A 25,542-nucleotide genomic window follows, 5' to 3' on the forward strand; every position below is an offset into this window, starting at 1 on the left:
CCGTATCTTTCCATTTTCCCAAGTAATATATCATGGTTTATTGTATCGAATGCTTTTTTTAAATCCACAAAAACACCAACTACGTGATTGCTTTTGTCAATACAACTAGATATTTCTTCAGTAAGGTCAAGCAATGCAAGTGCAGTTAGTCTTTGTTCTCTGAACCCATACTGGCTTTCCGACAAAATACTGAATTTTTCCAAGAAATTTTTAAGTCTCTTTTCGAATAGTTTCTCCAGTATTTTTGAGAACTGGCACAATAAAGACACCGGGCGATAATTGGAATATAATTTGCTGTCACCTGATTTATAAAGTGGAATGACTTTGGCCATTTTCATTTTCTGTGGAAAAACTCCAGTACTAAAAGAGATGTTGCAGATGTAGGTTAGTGGATTTACTATACTATGTATTACTGTTTTTACAATCGTCATGTCAATCTCATTGCAATCAGTTGAAGTCTTGTTTTTGAATGTATTTACTGTATCAATAACCTCCTTGTTTTCCACCTTGCTTAGAAATACTGAATTTGGATTTCTTGAGATATTTTTAAAAACAGTTGGATCAATGATCTGATTTCCCCCAATATTCGCAGCCAGCTTCTCCCCAACACTTACGAAATAGTCATTGAATCCCTCAACTATGTCTTCCGTCTTGCTAATATGTTCGTCCTCCCTAAGTATTTCCCTCATACTTATAAGCATTGTGTTTTCTTGTGGTAGCTTCAAAGCAGATTGTTGATCTGTTGACAACATTTGTATTTAAACCACCCTTATTTGATATCACAGTGATCCCTCGTTTTTCGCGGTTAATGGAGACCAAAACCCGCCGCAATAAATGAAAACCGCAAAGTAGTAAAAAGAAATTTGTGTGTGTGTGTGTGTGTTCAATGTATTTATTCAGATTTAGCATTAGTAAGAGATACATATAAGACGTGTTTTTTTTTTTAAAACTTTTCTCCCAAAGTATGATGTAAAAAAATAAAATAAAATAAAATTATGTGTATACTGTGGAGCAAATAAGTATTTAGTCAACCACTAATTGTGCAAGTTCTCCCACTTGAAAATATTAGAGAGGCCTGTAATTGTTAACATGGGTAAACCTCAACCAAGAGAGACAGAATGTGAAAAAAAAACAGAAAATCACGTTGTTTGATTTTTAAAGAATTTATGTGCAAATCATGGTGGAAAATAAGTATTTGGTCTATACCAAAAGTTCATCTCAATACTTTGTTATGTACCCTTTGTTGGCAATAACGGAGGCCAAACGTTTTCTGTAACTCTTCACAAGCTTTTCACACACTGTTGCTGGTATTTTGGCCCATTCCTCCATGCAGATCTCCTCTAGAGCAGTGATGTTTTGGGGCTGTTGTTGGGCAACACGGACTTTCAACTCCCTCCTCACCCCGTGGCGTCAAAATGATAACAAGGACGGGGAGCAAAAATCCCAGAACCACACGGGGGGACCTAGTGAATGACCTACAGAGAGCTGGGACCACAGTAACCAAGGCTACCATCAGTAACACAATGCGCCGCCAGGGGCTCAAATCCTGCACTGCCAGACGTGTCCCCCTGCTGAAGAAAGTACACGTCCGGACCCGTCTGCAGTTCGCTAGAGAGCATTTGGATGATCCAGAAGAGGACTGGGAGAATGTGTTATGGTCAGATGAAACCAAAATACAACTTTTTGGTAGAAACACAGGTTCTCTTGTTTGGAGGAAAAAGAATACTGAATTGCGCAATACCTACTGTGAAGCATGGGGGTGGAGACATCATGCTTTGGGGCTGTTTTTCTGCAAAGGGACCAGGACGACTGATCTGTGTAAAGGAAAGAATGAATGGAGCCATGTATCGAGAGATTATGAGTGAAAATCTCCTTCCATCAGCAAGGGCATTGAAGATGAGACGTGGCTGAGTCTTTCAGCATGACAATGATCCCAAACACACAGCCAGGGCAACAAAGGAGTGGCTTCATAAGAAGCATTTCAAGGTCCTGAAGTGGCCTAGCCAGTCTCCAGGTCCCAACCCCATAGAAAATCTGCGGAGGGAGTTGAAAGTCCGTGTTGCCCAACGACAGCCCCAAAACATCACTGCTCTAGAGGAGATCGGCATGGAGGAATGGGCCAAAATACCAGCAACAGTGTGTGAAAAGCTTGTGAAGAGTTACAGAAAACGTTTGGCCTCCGTTTATTGCCAACAAAGGGTACATATTCAGCGTATTCAGCGCAGTCCATCCCTCCTACCGCAGCCCAGCAAGGGAGCCATCAGCCACAGCGACTGTTTGACAAGTTAAACGATGATTGGCGCATGGGGTGCATTTGAAGTCCGCTTCTCTGGCAAAATCAAACACAACCATCTGTCAACATAAGCAACTCCATTGCAGTGCCGCAGTGCTGGAGGAACAAAGAGCAGGGAGAGGGAAGGCGATCGGCTCGGGACAGCTCATCTGTATAATTTTTTTTTTTTTTAATTGGAAAAAAAATCCGCGATGGACTGAGGGCGCGAAGTTTGAAGCACCAAGTAGCAAGGGATCACTGTACTACATTTACGTATTTTCTTAAGGCATCTTTAGTATGTTCTGTCTGTATGCATCTATACAAAACAAGCTGAAAGCGCACGGTAGTACTTTGGGTGTCAAATTCGCCTCTTGTAGTACATTTCGCCGGTGTAGCACATTTGGTTTTGTCCTCTCATCTCGTCTCATCTCATCCTGTCTTTCCTTTTCATTTTGCTTTTGCTGGTTAGGCTTGTGAAATATCGACAGCGCTGTCATGCTCATTAATGTTCCTCTCGGGTTGAAATTGAAAGGGTTGAACAGATTACATAAGGGGTGTCAAACCAATTCCACAAAGGGCCAAGAGGGTCCTGGATTTCGTTCCAACCAGTGAAGAGGTCATCTTTTCACCAATCTGATCTCCTACAAGTGTAATCAGTTGATTGCAGTCAGGTGCTGCTTGTTTCAGCAAAAAATTCATTGGTTAATCTGTTTGCGCAGTCTTGGTTGAAATGAAATCTAAGACCCTCTTGGCCCTTTGTAGAATTGGTTTGACACCCCTGGATTACATGTTTATGTCGCTTGAGTCATACTCTTGAAGTCTGGCAGCGTAACCCAGTGACGTCAATGCCCTGGCGACCTACTAGTTACACTGATTTTACAAACTGTATAAAACCGAAAACATCAAAAGGGGTTTTTAATATTAAATTATTTTAACTCATAATAACGGTTATCTTTTAAGAAGTACAACCCCGAGCACTCTCTCAGACATTGAATCATGTAGAACAAACTCAGATAAAAAGCTTGAAAAAATAATGAATTAGTTCAAAAGTGCAACTCTTTATCATTCAGAAACAATAAAAGAAACTAGAAACTGAAATTTCTGGAGAAATTACACCTGGTCTTTCCTGTGTGGCTATACAGATCGTAGCCCTGCCCAAGGCTATCAATAGAATGGACAAACATGCCTATCAATGGCATTAAACAAATTAAATCCCATTAGAAATGAATGGGAAATTTGGACGTCCATGGCCGCCAATGGCGGCACCCTTAATAAGCGTCAATGGAAGTGGGGAAGTTTGGGGGAGGATGAGATTGTGCATGTCAAGACTGTAAAAAAATAGGGCAACTGGACAAAGTGGGATGCGGATATGGGAAATGGAACACAACATAGGAAATGCACGAGATGACAGTCCAGGAGCAGCTGTCGAGTGTCGAGCAGGAGAGGAAAAAAATGAATCAATCTAACTTTATACACCTTTTTAAGTCATGAGAGACTGAATTAGAAAAAAAAGGGCAAAAAGGTCCTCGTTCCAGTAGATAAGGAAAGCAGTGGAAGCAGCTAAAACTCTCAAGAGACCCTGACGCCAGATGTTTTTTTTTTACCAGCCTCAACATATCAAACAGGTGGTCTCTCACAGGGTTAACAATACCTTAGGGAGAGAAGATGGAGGAGGCACAGGAGCAAAAGCGCTTTCGAGATTTCAAGCATTTAGCCTCAAAAGCGCGAACATTTCATAGAACATCTGAAACTACCTAATCAGGTCGAAGCAATCAATCAATTAACTGTGCGTTGAGCCGACCCAAAAAAACAAGTTTTTTCAACTGCTGGCGATCTTGAGCAATGGTCGAATGCATTTGCTTTTTAGGCAATTACTTTGGAGTACAATGAACTACTGCTAAACAAAGGTTTAGTCAGGTAGTTAGGAGGAAACTCCACCCAACAGTTGGAACAGTATCTCATTGGTTTTAGTCACAGAATGGTGCGAAGTTGGCTCCAACCAGCAGACAGGCTAAAAAAAACTACAGAAGAAATTGCAGAGCTAGGTGGGTAGTACTGTTTGTATTTAAGCATAACATTTACTTGAGTAACTTTTTTGGAAAAAAGTACTTTTAAGACGAGTTTTACCCCGCCATACTTTCACATTTACTTAAATACAATTTTTGAAGAAGAAATGCTATGCTTTCTTGGCTACATTGAGCTATACTAGAGTACATTTTTCCTCTTTATTCTACATTAAATCTTACTTTATTTTTGCCAAATATGCCCACAGTGGCTCTACCAGTTTCACCAATTAGATGTCGCAGCAATAATCAAATGACTTCCTTATACATATCAGACGTAACTATACAGTCACACAACTACACACCATTTTTTTTTTTTTTTTTTGTCAACGATGACGATGACAAAAACTTTTAATCAGCTGACACTTTTTTCATACGACAATGAGCTAAAAGCGTGTTTTGGGAGACTAGAACATAACGAGCCTCATGCGTTTTTGTCTGGTGAGACGAGAACGAGACGAAAATGCGCAATGGTTTCTGTCTCATGTTCACAATATGTGGCATTTTATGTGTACTTAGCGTGCATCGTAGCCAGTGTTGTTAATCTTACTTTAAAAATCTAATAAATTACAGTTACAAATTACTTATCCAAAAATGTAATTGAGTTAGTAACTCGGTTACCTCAAAGTAAGAGTAATTATTTACTCGGCAAAGTAACTGACGTTACCTTTCATGTTCTACACGTGATTACATGATCCATTCTATAACTTCTTTCACATCAAATATATTTATAGTAACTGTTTGAATTAAACTGTCTTTTTCATTCCAAAAAACATGGATCACCCATTTTACATTTAAAAAAACAAATTTTTCCCATGTATAAGAGTGTAATGGTATACAAACTTTAACTTTCAAATGCTATTAGAAAAAAAGCCTTTTTCCTGTTGTACTGAACCGTGACTTTTGTGTGTCACAACCCTATATAGACATATTTTTTAATATGCAGGTGAGGCTTGAATCTCTTCCCTCTTCTATATTTCCTCTAGTTCAGTGCTTCTCAATTATTTTCTGTAACGCCCCCCTCAGGAAGACTCAAACGTTTCGAAGCCCCCCCCCCCCCCCCCCAACTCTGCTGCCGTTGTAAATGGGCTATATACTGTACTTGTCCTTCTCAAAAAATTAGCATATTGTGATAAAGTTAATTATTTTCTGTAATGTACAGATAAACATTAGACTTTCATATATTTTAGATTCATTACACACAACCTAAGTAATTTAAGCCTTTTATTGTTTTAATATTATTTTGGCAAAAAAGTCAAGAAAAAACAAAAATCCCTATCTCAAAAAATTTGCATATGTCGGACTAATACAAAAAAGTGTTTTTTTAATACAAAAAAAGTCAACCTTCAATTAATTATATCAGCTATGCACTCAATACTTGTTCGGGGATCCTTTTGCAGAAATGACTGCTTCAATGCGGCGTGGCAGGGAGGCAATCAGCCTGTGGCACTGCTGAGGTGTTATGGAGGCCCAGGATGCTTCGATAGCGGCCTTAAGCTCATCTACAGTGTTGGGTCTGGTGTCTCTCAACTTCCTCTTCACAATATCCCACAGATTCTCTATGGGGTTCAGGTCAGGAGAGTTGGCAGGCTAATTGAGCACAGTAATGCCATGGTCAGTAAATCATTTACCAGTGGTTTATGGCACTGTGAGCAGGTGCCAGGTCGTGCTGAAAAGTGAAATCTTCATCTCCGTAAAGCTTTTCAGCAGATGGAAGCATGAAGTGCTCCAAAATCTCCTGATAGCTAGCTGCACTGACCCTGCGCTTCTCCACAATCTTTCTTAGGGTGCGGTCACCTCCTCTGGTTGTGCAGCGTTTCCTGCCACACTTTTTCCTTCCCACAGACTTGCCTTGATACAGCACTCTGGGAACAGCCTATTCGCTCAGAAATTTCTTTCTGTGTCTTAGCCTCTTGCTTGAGGGTGTCAATGATGGCCTTCTGGACAGCAGTCAGGTCGGCAATCTTGCCCATGATTGCGGTTTTGAGTAATGAACCAGGCTGGGAGTTTTTAAAAGCCTCAGGAATCTTTCGCAGGGGTTTTGAGTTAATTTGTTGATTCAGATGATTAGGATAGTAGCTTCTTTAGAGTACCTTTTCATATATGCAAATTTTTTTTAGATAGGGATTTTCCGTTTTCTTGACTTTTTTGCCAAAATCATCAATATTAAAACAATAAAAGGCTTGAACTACTCCAGTTGTGTGTAATGAATCTAAAATATATGAAAGTCTAATGTTTATCAGTACATTACAGAAAATAATGACCTTTATCACAATATGCTATTTTTTTGAGAAGGACTAGTATGTACTGATTAAGCCCTATTCCCAGTCAAGTACTGGATGATAGTTAGGACTTTGTGATGATGACATGCGCCCAGTGCCGTTGAAGAAGCGAACCAACACATCTAGTCCATTTCTCAGTTCCAGTGGTTTATTTTGCTGGTGTCTTGTAACTTCACTCAAAAGCACTTCTTCCAAATAAAAGTAGCAAACCAAAAGACTCAAAAACGTATTCACAACCAAACAAACAAAATGAGTACATTCATTTCCTGCACGCTACACTAAGCCACAGTCAAAAGCTGTTTGCTCTCCTTACAAGCAAAAAGCTCAATCTTGGTCTCATCTGACCAAAGCACACCGTCCCAGTTGAAGCCTGGGACCGTGTGCTTTGGTCAGATAAGACCAAGATTGAGCTTTTTGGCAACAAACACTCTAAGTGGGTCTGGCGTGCCACGAAAGATGCGCATGCTGAAAAGCACCTCATTCCCACTGTGAAGTATGGGGGTGGGTCAGTGATGCTGTGTGGCTGTTTCTCTTCCAAAGGCCCTGGGAACCTTGTTAGGGTGCATGGCATCATGAATGCTTTGAAATACCAGGACATTTTAATCAAAATCTGTTGCCCTCTGCCCGAAAGCTGAAGATGGGTCGTCACTGGGTGTTTCAGCAAGACAATGACCCGAAACATATGGCCAAATCTACACAGAAATGGTTCACCAGACACAAAATCAAGCTCCTCCCATGGCCATCTCAGTCCCCAGACCTTGTTTTGTTGGCAAAAGGGGGTTGTACAAAGTATTAACACCAGGGGTGCTAATAATTGTGACACACAATATTTGATGTTAAATAATTATTTCTTTATGTGTGATTTTTTCCCCCCACTGAATAAATGCACTTGTACTGAAGGTTGTTTTTTTCTCTTTTTTTCCATTAAGGTCCCATATTATTTGAATAAAAAAAAAAATACTAGAAGCTAAAAAACACATCTTAACCAGGGGTGCCAATAATTATGAAGGGCACTGTATATATACTATATGTATGTATATATACATAGGGTTAGGGTTTAGGGTTTTTATATATATTAGGGCTGTCAAAATTATCGCGTTAACGGGCGTTAATGATTTTTTTAAATTAATCCCGTTAAAAAATTTGACGCAATTAACGCAATTGGCAAAGCTCAGACAGATTTAAATGACAGAGGAGTGAAAGGCCCACTTGTTAATTGTGTTTTGCGGAGTTTTGCTGCCCTCTGCTGGCGCTTGGGTGCGACTGATTTTATAGTGTAAGTAATTATTGCCATCAACAATGGCGGGCTACAAGTTAATTTTTTGATTGAAAATTTTACAAATTTTATTAAAACGAAAACATTAAAGGGGATGTTTCGGCAAAGGGGGTGTGAGACATCAATAGAACCGTTATGCGCCAAGATAACAAATATTGATAAAGTTAACAAAAAAATCAATCACATTAATGAGCAATTATCGAAAATAGATCGAAAATGACGAACACTACCGAAAGTGTTCCGGAAACAGCCGAATGGGGCGGCGACGTCACGACAAGTGATTGAAAGTCGAGGCAGAGCTAGGTGCCATTGTTTTTTAACGACGAGAGAGTAGCGTTGGGGTTTGTTTGACCAAAACATCACAACAATGGTTCAAAACTGCTGTGCTATGTGGTGTACAAATAGTTGTTTATCGGAATATAGTATCCATGAGTTCCTGAACGCGAAAAAAAAAGCTGGACTACACAGAAAATGGGTAAAGTTCGTCCGTGCAAAGAGGGCTAATTTTCTAGACACAGCCTCCGGCACGCTTTTCTGTGGTGCGCATTTTCCAACTGAAAGCTTCTCGAACTATGGACAAGAGAAATCGGGTTTTGCTAAAAGATTGCTGCTCAAAGGAGATGCGGTGCCGACCATAGATGCACAGCCACCTAAATGTCCCGAGATATCAAGAGAGAGACGATGACTGCTAAAGGAGGCTAAAGCTACGCAAAGAAGGGAGCAGCCAAGCTTGAAATGGCCAGAGTGAGTACTCTTTTATAATTAATTAAAAAAAATGTCACGCCTTTGGATACAGGACTCGACACATGTATAAATGATCGTTCGTAAAATATATAGAACAAATCCTCTGATCCCGTTCATATTTGTGTCTGTTGGCAGAGCGAAAAGCTATGATAGCGCAATAAATTATAATTATTCTATGCATTCCTTTATTTTGCAGTCACGGTGTAGTCTTTCAGCTTCACAAAAAGAAATGCTAAACAAATCATTGGTGTTTCCCACACGATCTGCTGCCGATGTTTCATCAGTGTCATTGCTCCCCTCAATGACCGTTTCATTACGCTGCATTGGCGTTCGTTTGGGCTCAAATTGGTCACCTATAACACCGATTAAAGCTTTGCAACTCTCCTCGTCACCATTAGATGAACATTCGTTACGTCCTTCTACGTCGGATTCGTCGCTGAAACTAGAAACGAAATTGTCTGCCATCATCGCCGCCATTCAGTATTAAAGCACTGAGCCTTTTTCTTGTTGAAGAAACAGCCCTCACTGCCAACTCTGAATTCTCTTTTATTGACAACGAGCGGTGTTTCTTCATGAGGGAACCTGGAATATGTGCAGGACGAACACAATGCATCAGCATAAACAGCTCAAAACACCCCCAATTCTCCCCACACTAGAAGGAATTATATTGATGCAGACAGGCGCTGCCCCCCTAGTGGCCGGTGGCACTCTCTTCACTTGACGTGACGTCACGCACACAATCTGCCAGATCTCGGGCGCCGGTCGTTTTAGCTTGACAATCGAGCCAAATTTCTCTCATTTTCTTGTGTGTAATTACACGAAGTGGCATGATATGAATACAAAAGGCATGCGTTTATGGATAAATGATGGAATATCAAAATTTTCCCAGGGCGCTACATCCCCTTTAAGAGGGGTTTTAATATAAAATTTCTATAACTTGTACTAACATTTTTCATAAAGAACTACAAGTCTTTCTATCCATGGATCACTTTAACAGAATGTTAATAATGTTAATGCCATCTTGTTGATTTATTGTTATAATAAACAAATACAGTCCTTAAGTACCGCATGCTGAATATATATATAGCCATCTTGCGTCTTATCTTTCCATTCCAACAATAATTTACAGAAAAATATGGCATATTATATAGATGGTTTGAATTGCGATTAATTACGATTAATTAATTTTTAAGCTGTAATTAACTCGATTAAAATTTTTAATCGTTTGACAGCCCTAATATATATAATATATATATATATACATATATATATATATATATATATATATATATATATATATATATATATATATATATAGTGGGGAGAACAAGTATTTGATATACTGCCAATGGAAAAACCCATTGGCAGTGTATCAAATACTTCTCCCCACTGTATATACATATTTTGTGAAAAAAATTAATTTAATTAATTAAATTACATTAATAATTAATTAATAATTAAAATAATTACATTATTTTTTTTAAAATTATTAAAAGTAAAAAATAAATAAAATCATTATAAGTAAATCTATGCATAGCATTGTCCTTGTTCACATAAAAAGTAATACATATCAACTTACAATAAAGTTATTCTTTAACATTTTTTTTTTGTAACGCCACATACGCTTTGTCATATTTCATCGTCATAGCTCTTCAAATTAGCTCCTGCTGTTTGCTGTGTGCTCTTGCGTGGTTCAATAATACTGCAAAAATACTACTCATGTTAAATGAGTAATGTCATATTCACTGTTGCCACTAGAGGGGAAATGTATCCACCCAAACCAATAAAACTAAACGCAAACACTTTCGAAACAAACCAGTACAACGCTGTCCTAATTAAATGTAACCTCGAGGCAGTAAAATTTGATTTGAAGCTTTTATTCTGATCGAGTTAATTGATTAATCGTTGGAGCACTATAGTATTGTTTAAAAGAAATCTCACATTGTTAATTGATTATTCGTTGCAGCACTATAGTATTGTTTAAAAAAAATCTCACATTGTACACAGTTATTCATTACTTGAGTTTTGTTTTTGTTTTTTTGTTTTTTACCAAATGCTTTTTTTACCTCTACTGTAAGTTTTTTTCGATGAGTACTATTACTTTGTAATGTTAGGTTTGAAGTAACTCTACTCTTGTGTAAAATTTTGGGCTACTCTACCCACCTCTGTCCTATTTTTATATATTGTATTATACACACGACCTTCTAGTTTCTACTCATATAGCCCTCCTAATGGGATAATAAGTTCCAAATTTTCCACCCCTTTCTCCTGCTTTGGCAAGCAGTGAGGTCTTTTAATGGCAGCAATGTAGCCTGAAGGTGCAGTGGGTGCAAAATCAGAGAGGAATTAAGGTTACTGACTGTCGCCCATCCTACCTCCTGCACACTTCCTCTACCTCCTTTGGCTGTTGCTTTCTTTTAAGATCAAGCTCGCAAAGGAAAACTGCTGATCATTTACTTGACATTAGAGATTCCACTGGATTTTTAGCCTCAAAGATGCTGCAACAGAAAAATAAGAGTTGGGAACTTGTAAAGAAAAGAAATAACAGGAGGGAAAAAGGAGAAGAAAAGGCTGGACAAGATGAAAATGTTTTGGGGATGTTTCTATGAGGTCCTCATTGTTGGTGTGAGTAAGCGACAAGGAACTGTGGAGTGAGGAAATGAGTGCAACAACTGCTGCTACAACTAATCGATTAAATCGCTTAAAATCGATCAATAAATTAGTTTTCAACGCATTTGATTGTCGATTTTTGCCATCAGCTATGAGCAGTTCCATTTGGGTTCTTGTTTGTGTGTAATGTGAGACTGAGCGCACACGCACGCCAGTGATTACAGCAAGAGAGAGAGAATTCACTGCTACACTCAGGGTGTGTTGCTGAATCAAGAATATGAGGAAGTGACAAGAGTTAGATTATCTTTTATGTTGTCAAATCCAGTGTGCCTCCATCAGAGGTGAGTAAATAAAGCCAATTGTATTCTTTATATTCTTGGTTGATGAGACATTACTACATAGCATGAAGTGCTAAGCTGGTTAGCGATTATGCTAATTAGTGTGTTAAGGGTTTGTATTGTGTTTTGGAGAAGCATATTAGCACTTGAGTTAATGTTAGATCATACATTTGTCACATTTCTTTTTATAAAGAAACCATACACATAAACCCATTCATACAATAGCTTAGAGCAGGAGTGAGCAAATCGGTCCTCAAGGGTCGTAGTGGGTCTTTGTGGCAACTGATCCAGCGCAGGCAGTTTAACTACAGTCATGTGAAAAAATTAGGACACCCCATTAAATATTCAGTTATTTGGTAAGAAATGTTCACATATCAATGTCTGATCTTGTTTTTCTTTATCTCTGGAAAAAAAAAGTGATTTAAATGCAAGTAAACAACAAAAATTAACAGTGTTCTACTCGTTAAACCAATTATATCAACAAAAATGCATATTCTAACTGAGGAAAAAGTTCAGACACCCTACCACCTAATAGCTAGCGTTAACCCATTTGGCTGAAATAACTTCAGTGAGAAACTTTTTGTAGCCATCAACCAGTCTTTGACATCGGTTTGAAGAAAGTTTGCCCCTCTACTCAACGCAGAATACTTTCAGCTGTGAGATGTTTGAGGGGTTTCTTGCATGTACAGCCGTTTCAAGTCACCCCACAGCATCTCAGTGGAATTAAGATTTTGGCTTTGACTCGGCCATGCCAGGACTCTCCATTTCTTCTTTTTCAGCCAGACCTTTGTGGATTTACTGGTTTTGGGTCATTGTCATGTTGCAGGGTCCAGTTTCGTTTCAGCTAATTTTTTCACAGATGATCTCACATGTTCCTCAAGCATCCTCTGATACGCGAAAGAATTCATGGTGGATTCGATGATGGTGAGCTGGCCAAGTCTTGCTGAAGCAAAGCATCCCCAAACCATGACACTTCCATCTCCATTCTTCACAGTTGGTATGAGGTTCTTTTCCTGGAATGCTGTATTGGGTTTACGCCAAACAGGTCCTCTCTTCTGGTATCCAAATAATTCAACTTGAGGTTCATCTGTCCAAAAAACATTATTCCCGAAGTCCTGGTCGTTGTCTCCATTCACTCTGGCAAACGTCAGTCTGGCCTTCATGTTCTTCTTGGAGAGCCAAGGTTTACTCCTTGCACATGTTAAATTTGTGTAATCTCTTTCTGATTGCAGAGGCATGCACTTTCACGTCAACAGTAGCAAGAGCCTGCTGTAGGTTCCATGATGACATTTTAGGGATTTTGGAGACTTCTCTTAGTATCTTGCGGTCTGCTCTTGGGGTGAATTTGCTTGGACGGCCAGACCTGGGCATGTTGGCAACTGTTTTGAAGGTCCTCCACTTGTAGACTATTTTCCAGACAGTGGCATGGCTGATTTTATATTCTTTTGAGATCTTTTGAAATCCCTTACCAGACTCATAAACGTCTACAATCTTTTTTCTGAAGGCCTCAGACAGCACCTTTGATCTCACCATGGTGTTTTCTCTCACTTCAACAGTCAGGGGCTCACCAAACTAAAAGTGAGGTTTAAACAAGGCAAGCCTCCTTCAAAACACTGGGTAATGATGTTCTAATCATGTGCACAACACTATGTGATACATCTGTGTGTGATTTTATCCATTTTAAGTGAGATTGAATGTGGGGGTGTCCTAATTTATTCCTCAACAGAAATTGCATTTATTTAAAATTAAATTTTCCAGAAAGTTAAAAAAAAAAAAAAAAAAAAATCAGATCAATTGATTACAAAAATAATCGGTGCAGCTGTAGAGAAAATGATGTGTGAAAGCCGGGGATAAAAAAGAACTCATTGGCTGCCAGTGATGGCAATACAACCAACATTGGGCAGTGTGTCAGGGCCAACCAATGATTTAAAAATTGAGGGAAAAAAGCAGAGCCCTTGCAACACATTTTTTTCAATTTCCCCCACTTTTTAATATTTAGTTTTCACTCCCTTTTCTCATTTTACCAGTTCTTGGTTATTTCAGTAAGGTAGTATGATTTTCTTTAAGTTTTTCCACATATTTGCGGGAAAAAAAGCAACTCTTTTATTTGTGTGGATGTGATGAATCCAAGTCTATATTTGTCTACACCCAGGATTTTAACTGAGAAAGTGCCTTAACATCTCTCGCTCGCTTTCTTGTCAGAGCGCCGATGACTCACCCTCCCCTGAGAATGACACGTGTTGAGTGAGGCTGTGTGAGAGTGTGACAGTGTATTGAAAAAAAAACTCATTTGGCTTTTCCTCTGCCTTATCCAGCTCAAATTTTGTGTTTGACTGTTGGTTTTCTTCCTGTTTCTCACAAATTTGAACCCCACTGGCCAAAAAAACCCTCTTAATTGTTTTGCTTGACTAATCAATTATTTTGCACCATTACTGAGTATTTCCTACAGACTGAGAGAGTTTCTTTCCAAGAGCTGTCACCATACTGAACTTAAGTTTGCACTGAAAAGTCACTCTTATTGCACTGCTATTGCCATGAAGCTATCTAACCTTTCAGCAATATCGGCGTAATCACGTCAGCCGAACCGCCGGACCTGCGCTGGCGCAGCTCCAATGACCTGTGCCGGCGAGATTCCTACAACCCGGCCAAAAGGCCAAACCCCGCGCATTCACCTTTGTCTTAACCCCTTGTACTGACTCCATTTTGAAAGCTGTAAAAAGGCGAAACACGAGTTGACAATTTATTCAGGTCGACAATGATTAAACGGCAAGGCAAAAACACCAACAGACCCAGGCAAGGAGGCAGACTTGTTCCAGGGTCACCATATCACAGGTCAACAAAAGGTTCCCGAGAAAAATGACGATTAGTTAAACATTCCAACTTTATGAAGGCTCTCGCGAGCCGGACCATGGGCAGAAAGAGGGGTTGTGTTTGGGTCTTCTTCTGTTGCAGATTTGGGCGGTCAAGTTCGTGTGTCACCGTTGCTGGGTCATGGTTAATGAGGCAACTGAGGTGGGAGGCTCAGCGCACCTGACCGTCTGAGAGGCGCTGAGCTATCAAACTTGGAGTTCTTTTTGTTACCAGGTGTTGTGGTAGTACAGGACGTCCCGCCATTTGTTCTGGACTGTCCTGAAGAGCTGATTGAGGGATTTGGTGTTGCAGACGTAGGCTTGTAGATGTCTTGCCTATCACCTGGTAGTCAGTGTCAATCTTACTCAGCTGCATGACCCACACGTTGGGCTTCCGTAGTTAGAACGCGTCCTTATTTGCACGTTGTCTTGGCGCTGCAAGTTCTAATCATTCCAAGTGTAACTGTTCATAATACTACAGCAGTTTTGTAAAGAAGAATGGGCCAAGATTAGTCCTGATTAATGTGCCAGACTGATCTGCAGCTACAGAAAGCATCTGGTTGTTATTGCTGCCACAAAATGTTACGTGATGGCTCACACACTTATTTTCCCCCTTCTGTCATAGGTTGCACACTGTCCTCATTAAAAAATAAAAACCTATCGATGTTTGGATGGTTTTAGTTAAAGCTGACACTGTTTTTTCATCTGTGTGATTTTGAAAAAGATCAGATCACATTTGATGGTGGTTTTATGCAGGAATGTGACAAATTCCAAAAGGTTGAGATACTTTTACATACCACTTTATCCAAGGTTTTGGATATACTGTATATGAGTCACAGAAGCACATTCAGTATGTCTGCTAGAGAGATTTGCATGCTGAACACTGGTCAGCATTATATTTGATAGACCAAATTTGGCCCTATTGAGTTGTTGCTTTATTAGAGACCTCAACATTAACCAAGAGTATTAATAGGACCCCTCATGGTAAAATGAAAAAAGAAATAACATCATATAAACAATGGAAGACGAAATAAGGAAAGAAGCACTGCTACTGAAAGGCAGGTTTAAAAATAAAACCGTAGTACGTCACTCTCAAGTAGATCTCTAGACAGATGCCTCGTCATGAAGTGCACTATAAATAATCAAGTATTGAATTGAATTCTGAGTTTCCAGGCAAGTAGAGAAGAGTATCAGTCTTTGAGTTTACATGAAAGCACTTTGAAAAACATTCTGGTCAAGGGTGTCGCGTTTGCTTTGATAAGATATGGAAAACAAAATAGTTCTAATCGTGCACATCTAAAACTGATCCACTGTTGTTATTAATGCAGTATATATAGGCCGATAACAAATTTTAGTGGGCGACATATTGTCTCATAAATTATCAGCGATATGCGATATCATTGTCAGTTTTTACAAACCAATTCTACCACTAATGCAATGACAACACATCCACATTCTGATAAATCACCCATTCCAATGCATAACGAGTCATTAGAAAGCTAGCTAAGTGCAGAATATGAAATAGGTGAGAAACCCAACACCATTTTTGTTCTCTGCCAATTAGAGCCCATCAAAAATGTTTATTTATTTATTTATTTATTTTTTACCAAAGTGACTATCATCTTGTCCTGCAAAGTGCGCATGTCAGCAGATTGGAAGCAAAAAAATTTTTGCCAATCAAATTTTTCATAACGTGTGTCATTTTAATGTAGACTCTGACATTTGTGAGATTAACTCCAGAAATCTTTATATGCATGTTGAACATGCCATGCTTTTATTTTGAAATTTTCACCGGAAGTATGTTTGCTAAGCCGCTAACTGTAAGCTTTCCACCCAATAAAAAAAAATTGCTCTTGTCTTCTATTTTCGTCAGGCATGTGGTGTCAGTCGTATATTTTTTTTCACATCGTTTGCAAGTGCTGTAATCTAGTGAGTTTTCATGTTTGAAGTGTCACCTTTTAACCACAAGTTTGCGTTTTGGAGAAGACTACTAATGTTTTATAGCAGGCTAAAGTAGTTAGTCAATTGTCTATTTTCGATTAGTCTCAATGTAGCAGTGCTAACGATTTACAATGTTTATTATAGATGTGGTTCCTTATTTTGTATATCAGAGCTTTAATTCTATGGCGTGTTGATGACTAATAAACGTCTGTGAAAGGAACTGAAGTCTCATATAAAATCAACATGCACGTGTGCCGAGTGCGCTCAGCACGGACAAATGTATGCATACAACCACGCGCCGATAAGTCACAGCCGGGAAAATTACCTATGTCAGTTTTTATTTACCGTGTGATTAGGGCAGGCTTAAGTATATAATTCATTTCAATATTCCTGTGGGAAATAAAAACAAACACTTTGTTTATGATAGTAATTAATGACTTGATGGAGTTGATAGAGTACTACAATATTGAAGAGAGTGTTTGATACAGGGGAACTTCTGCCATCACTTCTGAAATCCCTTCATATGTGATTAATTTCTCACATATTCATTAAATAAGTCTAAATATGTCCCGGTTGCGCAAGACACTGTCACTCCTAATTACATTCAAAGGTCACAGGAAACAGTCACTGATGGCCCAGTCTCTGGTGGTACATTAATCTGACTTAATTGCAGGCAGCGTGGCTTCAGTTCCTACTCAGTGACGATTTGAAAGTGAGTGCAAATGTTGTCCATTTCGATGCATACAGTGGTTGACTGTTGATGATTGCAGGGTGTACACGGTCTGTCTTTTGCCTGAAGTCAGCTGGGATCAGTAGCGGCTGTAGGATTTTTCTGAAACAGGGGCCAAGCAGTGGTCACATGTAACCCTCAAGGGCCAAATGTTGCTGTCGTATTTGTTCAGTGTTTGTTTTGGTCAACATGGCAATACGCAGATTATCCTGCATGCAGCGGTAAAAACATCACTGTCAAGCAAAGATGGACCAGTAAAGTTTGGAACAATTTGTATTTAATCATACTGTGTGCAAGTAAGGATAGAGAGGTATGAAAAAGTATCTGAACCTTTTGAAATTTCTCACATTTCTGCATAAAATCAACGTCAAATGTGATCTGATCTTTGTCAAAATCACACAGATGAAAACACAGTGTCTGCTTTAACTAAATTTTCCACTGAGGTCGTTTGTGTGTTTTGCTTTAAGACAGTTTACAATATTATTTGCACATTTTACTGATTGAATATGCCATTTCTGTTTGTTATTTATAATATAATTGAGCTGGCAATTTGTTATCAAGAGTACTAAAACCCTTTTCAACATGAGTCTGACAACTAAGTAAGGAGGCTAAATAACTTTAAAACCTTAATACACCCTCAGATAGGCCGGTATCGGCCGGTAGCGGATCGGAAGTGCAAAACAATATCGGTATTGGACCCCTTCTGTCATTGTTTGCGTACTATCCTTATTAAAATATGAAAACCTATAAATGTTTGGGTGGTTTTAGTTAAAGCAGACACTGTTTTTTCATCTGTGTGCTTTTGACAAACTTTAGATCACATTTGATGGTGATTTAATGCAGAAATGTGGGAAATTCCAAAAGGTTCAGGAACTTTTTTTTATACCAATGTACATGGAACAATAATTTCAATCACTTTTTGAAACGTCATTTTAAACACGAAAAGCAGCATTAATATTTATTGTGAGTGTTGAAATTCGCCCCTCCGGCCAAGGCGCACGGAAACAGCGACAGCCAAAACAAGTGCCGCTCGGCCGATGCTGCCACGCGTGCGCAGACCGGGAAGGCAGAACTTCGCGCGTCCACCTCTGATATTAACCCTTTGTACTGACTCCATTTTCCAAAAGTTTGAAAAAGACTCGCCGAAAGCAGGTTGACAATTTATTCGTTGACAATGGTCAAAAACAAGGCAAAAACAGACGACAGAGGGACAATTCTGGATCAGAAACAAGGCTACATGTTTCCGAGCAGCAAAACCTGTATTATCTCAGTGTCCAGTCTTTTTAAAGTCCTTGGTGAAGCGGGCTGTGTCGAAGGTGTGTCCGAAGGTGTGTCTGGGCATTACTTTTGGGTCTTCCCCTGTGTGGCTGGTTTTGGGCGGCTTAGGTTCGTGCGCGGATGGGACGCCCGCTATCAACTTTGTTGTCCGGGCTGTTTCTACTTGTTTTAGGACAAAGCGCTTTGTCCTTGGAGTTTGCTGGGAGAGCTGATTGCAAGAGTTGGTGCGTCTATCTTGTTCGTGACGCACGCGTTGGGCTTCTGTGATAAGACGGCATTGTGTATCTCTTCTATTTCTTCTCATTAAACTATGGTGTGCTATTTATTTTATATTAGTAGTGCAGTCCTACTGTAAATATGAAAATGATACTATTTCCTGATTAATTATATTACGTGTCTTAGAGTAATGCAAACAGTTAGACGGTGCCTACGAGAAACTGTACCATTTTTCTCATCTCCCCCTCATTAGCCCGGATAAGGTGATTCACTTTACTGTGTCAAAGGGCATGTAGTGGAGTCTGCTTAAACAATAGTTAGATGAATGTGTTAGACTAATGCAAACAATTATATGGTGTGTGCGATGACGGTACCTTTTCCCTTCATGAGCAACATCAGATGGGTACGCTGTGGCCACACACCAGTATCACACATGTTCAAAACCTTGGATCATAGCAAGTTAAATGGCTTATTAAAAAATGACAGCAGCAATTGTTATTTCTTTACATTTAATATAATCGATTAGGCCCACTTAAAATGAAAAAAGACAATGAGATTTTTTGGGAAGAAACAAAGTTTGGACACCTTTGGTCTCAATACTGCTTGTGCACTTACTCTGCCCTGTCATACTCAAATCTGTGCTAAATTCTTTCTATGTTGTCCTATCAGTCATTGGGTTAATGCATCCCCTTTTCCCATAGTGCTCCCTCAATGAATGAAGTCTTAATGAGTTTGTAGCTTACTTATAGCTTGGTTAGCACGTACATGGGGAGGTAGAATCCTGCCAAAACAACAAAAAAGTGTGGTTCGCAAAAAAGAATGCATTTTATCATGCAAAAACAAAATGTACTACAAATAAATGATAATGACGATGGTTTTGCACAGAGACGTAATGTGGGTTTACTTAACTTCAACCACGTCACCGTCTGGAGTGCACTTGACATGACGTCATCTAGTCCTTGTGGCCTTTGAATAGTGAACAGCATCATCTGCTGTTATGGAAGGGAATTGATTGTACTGATTTTTGAAAGTCATTTTCCGTGTCACAGAGTTAAAAGAGAAAGCACTTTGATCTGCAAGCAAATGCACTTAAATCTGTAATCAAATCCAAATTGATCTGTACACAAATCCAGTCACCAGTCAAATTCGTTCGAGAGGACTTGTAGCCACTTTTATTTGCTTGATGGGTACGTTTTGTATTTGCCAAATAAAATGCATCCTCTTTTGAATGATAGTTTCGTTGGCAAACCACTCTTTTCTTTTTTTTAGTTTTGGCCTGATTCTACCTCCATACTGTACATACATCTTTGGGGGGACGGGGGGGTTGATTGGCCCGGGATTAATTGAAAGATTGGTCCACTTCATGGACGGTGTTGGAAGCCATCCAGCCGGCAACACAAGTACATGTTCATTGGTGAAAAAAAATCAGCATTTGATGTTGTTTTAGACAAAAATCATATAGTAAACAATAGCCCAGAGTAAAAATAATTACAACAGTGTAGTGATTTTATTGCAAACAGGTCATTGATCAAATAAATTGGTAATAATTGGTAAAAATAGTTTTCAATTGCTCTTTAAGTCTCCTTAGGCAGAGGGTTCACTTACCTATTTTTCCCCCTTCTATCAACCTATAAATGTTTGGGTGGTTTTAGATAAAGCAGACAAAGTTTTTTCCTCTGTGTGATTTTGACAAAGATCAGATCACAGTTGATGGTGATTTTATGCAGAAATGTGAGAAATTACAAAAGGTTCTGATACTTTTTCATACCACTGTAATTTGTTTTAGGCAGTATTTTAATGACCAATTAGCTACACACTTCACAAGCCGCTTGGTGTTTGCAATGATTTTTTTTTCCATTTTGTCTGTGTTTAGAGAACAAGTGAGGCACAAGTGGAACAAAAGACCCTGGTCAACTCTGTTGAATCTCTGCCCCCAAGAGCTGGACCTCTCTCCTCTTTGAATGAGGTAAAAAAAATCTTTGGATCACAGCTATAATAACCTGCTCACAGTCTGTACAGTAGTTCAACCACACACCCAAATCCGCACTTTCGAGTAATGTTGTCTCACTCAAATAAAGATGCCACGTGATCGAACACGCAGGCGTGATGATAGGACTTCTGACTGCAGGCTTGTGTGTGATCATGTGACTGTAGTGTTCAGGGGCGTCACTAGACCTAATACAATACTGGGGCACAGCGGGCCACTGGTGAGCGAACAAATCTTTTTGGGGACTTAAAAAACACAAGTTTCTTCAAAAAAGTGACATTTTTTGTTTTTTCACCCATCAGTATTCAAAATCAAAACTGGGACATCCATTATTGATAGTCAATTCACCTCTGCTCATGCTCATCAACTTCAATCCTACATTCTGCTGCTCTACTTTGTCTAGACAGAAATGGGGATATATCACTGTAACTGTTATGCAATTAATTAGCGTTTCTCAACTGGTAGGTTGTGACCTAAAAATGGTTTATGTTGCCTAGGTGGGTTACCTAGCTTACTTCTCTCATTCCTCCTTGGTGATTTTTCCTTGTTGCGAGCAAATAACTTTCTAATATCCATTTGCAAGAGTAATGTTGTTTGAGTCAAATAGACATAAAAAGTAAAAAGTAAAGTTGTCAAGCCATTTAAATTCAGATCTCATGGGAATAGGCGACCAAAAAAACATCAACGCAGAGGTAAAAATAATCAAGAATGGGCAGTTTATGTGTTACTAACCTGTAAAGCAGGTGGAAAGATGTCATTTGCACCGTCGACTGTATGATTGGCACACGCACTGTAATACTGATGCTGCATTCACATGTTGTTGGAGTAAATGAAAAAATGATTCTCTATCACATGGTGTCTATAAAATGCCCTAAACAGTCACTCAACTTAACCTTTTGTTGCAATCATGTTTTTATCTCTGGTACGGTCTGCGAATGCGGAAGACAAAAGGACCCTAGATCAGAGAACAACCGAGGGGAAGCATTCAAGGATTTATTAAACAAACAAAACAAACAAGCGATCGCGGAAAAGAGGGAATAACAAAAGGGGGCAGTGACAATAGATCAACAGGGATCAATAAAGCGAAACTAAGCTGTACACAAAGAGCATAAAAGACAACAAAAATACACCGATACCTGGACAAGGTAGAGGAGCGCAAAACAAAGACGGCTGAAGAACAAGTAAGCAAATACAAAGCTACTCGAAAGTAGTATGTGTCGAATGCAAGCTAGTATCTCAGCACTGTTGTCTTGGATCGCTGGCGTTTATATACTACTGTTGATTAGCTGGAATTAGCTGCAGGTGCGATGTTGGGAACACCTCCACAGCTGGGGTTCTGTTGATTTGCGCTCCTTCATCGAAGTAATTTCCCCGTTGTTGATAGCAGCTTGAAAAAAACAAATCAACTTTACGTTTTGACACGTCTATTTTGATATATTATAGATACATTGTTATATTAAATATCTAGATACTACCGCTATAATGTCAATATTTTATCTTGAACAATAAACACCATTAAAACCCAGGCGACCCACATGTTTACTGCTTATCAGACAACGTTAAGGTCCTAACGCTATTATCTCCAGTGTTGGGAATAACGCCGTAATAAATAACGCCGTTACATAACGGCGTTATTTTTTCAGTAACGGGGTAATCTAACTAATTATTTTTTCTGCCGTTACAACGCCGTTAGCGTAACTGACGGTCAAAAGCAGTGCATTACTTACTCTGAATAAATTGAAGAAACTACCAGCCGAAGCGAGTCTACTCTGCGCTGTTTGTCATCCAAGACTTGGGGTGCGTTCAGGTTCGAGAATAGCGCACTGTGTCCAATGTGCTTTTTCTTAGCAAAGATATACCACACAGGACGTGCTGGCACTCTGTTTCTTTAATCAGGCATGAAAATGGGTCAGGGGTTAAAAAGGTGAGAAGGGTGTGGAGGAAACATGTTCCAGTACACTGTATTGTACACCCCACCAAAATATTGAGCTCTTTCGACCCACACTGTGTTTCAGCAGGGCCATGCAGTGACCGGTGGAGGGGTGGGTGCTCGTAGATCAAAAGGGGCACATGAACAAGTAATACACCTTAAAACAACATAACTTCAATTTTAACCAGCTTTAGATAATAATTGGCTGCGACTGTAACATACTTTAATTGGGAGGGGGCAACAAATAAGTTGCTTCAAACAAAAAAATATATATAAAAAGAAAAACTTTGCACATGTGCCAATCACCGTTTACCAAAGCCTGAGAGGGTTTGAGTAGACTCACTATGAAGCTTTTAATAAAGCCAAGCATTTTCTGACTACTTTATTCTTGTTTAAAAATAATTTGGTGGGGCAGTAACAAGTTTAAAACTTATCATAATTCTTACATTTTGAAGTACTTGAAAAGCATTTATAAATGATACTTTGGTGAAGAAAGTGAAAAAACATGTCTTATAGACCCTACCCACCGACGTCACAAAATCACGTGCTCGCTGTATGGTTCCGCCCCCTTGTCCGTCATTTTGTGTCTGTATTATCAATGGTCTCAATTGATCGAGCAATTTATAATGCATTTCATGGAAGACCCGGTGCTTTCGGATGCCGTAAACTCACTTGATGCGTTGCATAAAAGGCGTTATGTGGAAAAGCTTCAGTTTATCCATTCGCCAGATCCATATTTGATGCCTAAATCGATGTTTTTCGACCCGCTGTCTCCGCCGTATTTGCCTGACATCTGCTAGCTACCCTAATATGTACAACTATCTTGTCCACACAAAATCAGCCTATTCTCACGAAAGTTTGAAAAACTTTAAGAGCTTGGAGGCTTATAAATACTTCGTTGCTGGTTGGGTGAAACAGGTCCTCATCCACGAAAATTCGGCAGGAATCTATCTTGTGCTTGGAAAGGTGAGTTACGAAATTTTCAATTCAAAATCTTTTGTTATTGCTAACATCCACTGTCAAGTCTAATGTATTTCATGTCGTTTGTCAATGGAGTTAGGGCTTTTAATGTTTATATGGTTTAGCGATACGTGTATGTTGTCGGCGATTAGCCTAGCAATGATCTTAATTGTGGTTGTCAGCCCCAAACCCTCTAAATATATATTAAATGCATCTTACCAGATATAAAATGACTACTACATAATCTGTGGTAATCGTTTGGAGCCCAGTTTTCTCGTCGAATTGCAGCAGCCCATCTCGCTCTCTTCTCTCCGGGTCTCTCGGAATCCGGTAGAACTTCAAGTCTCTCCGTCTATCTTCTCTGTTATTGCAACCGACCGCCACACACGCCTTCACCATTTTGATTATTAATGTTAACGAGCAAAAAAACACGTCGTAAATAGGAGGAATGTACGTAGCCGTAACAGGTAAACATGATGTGTTGACGGACAATTGGGCGGCACCAGTCAGGAGGAAGGCGTTGTGACGTCACGTGGGTAGGGTCTATATATATGTATCTTTTTTCCAATGTAAAATCTGAATAAATGCATTGAACACGCACAAAAAAATGAGGTGGGGGGGTGGGGTGGGGCGCTACTTCGCGGTCTTCACTTATTGCGGCGGGTTCTGGTCCCCATTAACCGCGAAAAACGAGGGATCCCTGTATTTCTGAAAAGCTTTAAGAAGCAGGACTCATTCCCACCACTCGTCGGGCCGGTGTTGTGCCGACACCGGCCGTCAGCTCAAATCCAAGCCGAAAATAACGCGTCTCCGGCGGACGACGGGAGCGATGTGAGGCGCCCCCTCCATCCGAGAGAATGCCGCTTAATTTGACTCGACAGTGTGTTTCTTCGTTTATATTACCGCTAAATACACAAGCTTGACGCCAATTTAACGGGAGCTATTTTTTTTTCATAGGAGATTTGGCTAGCTCTGGCAGTGTTTAACGCAAGCTGCAACGAATGGCAGTAATTTTTTATATCGCAAAACGTGAAAACGATTGAAAGCCTTACTCAACAAATTCAATCTGCTGGCAAATACAGGCAAGTGTGTATGCTGCGCTCTGGTCTGCCCCGATGTGGATTAGGCCTGCTTTTTGTTTTCGCAGCTTTGCAATGCAACCGAAGGCTCTCCGAGCACTCCATGTACACGCGTAAGGAGTGCGCGCGTTTGGAATAATGGAACGCAGCTTGGGCCGATGATTGGTTCTCGTCAGCGAAGCATTTAGAAGGATTTGCTGACTGTGTTCTTAAGTGCTCAGTTTACGTACTAAGTTAATCACATGATGATAATAATAATAATTAAATAAAACCTCCCGACCCCCCCCCCCCCCAAAAAGAATTTCTCCTCGGATCTACGCAATTCACGTAGGTCGCCCTTTTTGACTTCAAAACGGCGAATTTCGCCGAAAGGTGAGAGATTTTCATGCCTGTTTAATAGCACATATAACTTCAACATTAACACAAACGTACGGCTCTCGGCAAGCCGTGTCTCTAACTCACTCCCGCACCATGAGAGCAAAACAATATTGGCGCCGTGTGCACTTTCAGGTGCCTCGGATAATTCTGTACCAGAATATTACAGCATGTACTTCTTATGACTCCAGGCTGTTTGTCCCTGCTCATTCAATTAGACAATGCTTTCCAAAGCTTGCTAACATTTCTGTTTTTGCTACACCTGAATGCTAGCCTCGTTCCCATCCCTCACTGTCAGCCAGCAAGAATGTTGCTTACATCTTGAGGACAGCAGACGCTTTGAGGGTGACGGGAGTAGTATGGGGACGAGGCTACCTGAATGCACCACCTGGATAGATGCGATGGAAGTGATTGTGATTGGCTGAGGGTTAGAGTCATGTGTAATGGTAAGCCAATAAGAAACCGGTGTTTTCACACACAAACCGGAACAACGCATGCTTCAAACACACACACGCAAAACAGATGCAGAGGGATATGATGGCAGAGCATTCAGAGGAAAATTTGCCCTTTACGAGGTGGAGATATAAACACTATTTCAAGTCAAAATACTTG

The 25,542-nt window shown here is 39.7% G+C and overlaps 1 protein-coding gene across 1 annotated transcript in view; it reads left to right on the forward strand.

Moving 5' to 3' along the window:
- LOC130914576 (oxysterol-binding protein-related protein 11-like) overlaps nt 1–25,542 on the forward strand; it is a 122,250-nt gene that overhangs the window by 28,689 nt on the left and 68,019 nt on the right. Inside the window, exon 4 of the mRNA XM_057833898.1 lies at nt 20,473–20,565. Coding sequence (XP_057689881.1) covers nt 20,473–20,565 — 93 coding nt within the window. The remainder of the gene's footprint in view (nt 1–20,472; nt 20,566–25,542) is intronic.

The sequence above is a fragment of the Corythoichthys intestinalis genome, chromosome 4, assembly GCF_030265065.1.
Source record: "Corythoichthys intestinalis isolate RoL2023-P3 chromosome 4, ASM3026506v1, whole genome shotgun sequence".
Taxonomy (NCBI): domain Eukaryota; kingdom Metazoa; phylum Chordata; class Actinopteri; order Syngnathiformes; family Syngnathidae; genus Corythoichthys; species Corythoichthys intestinalis.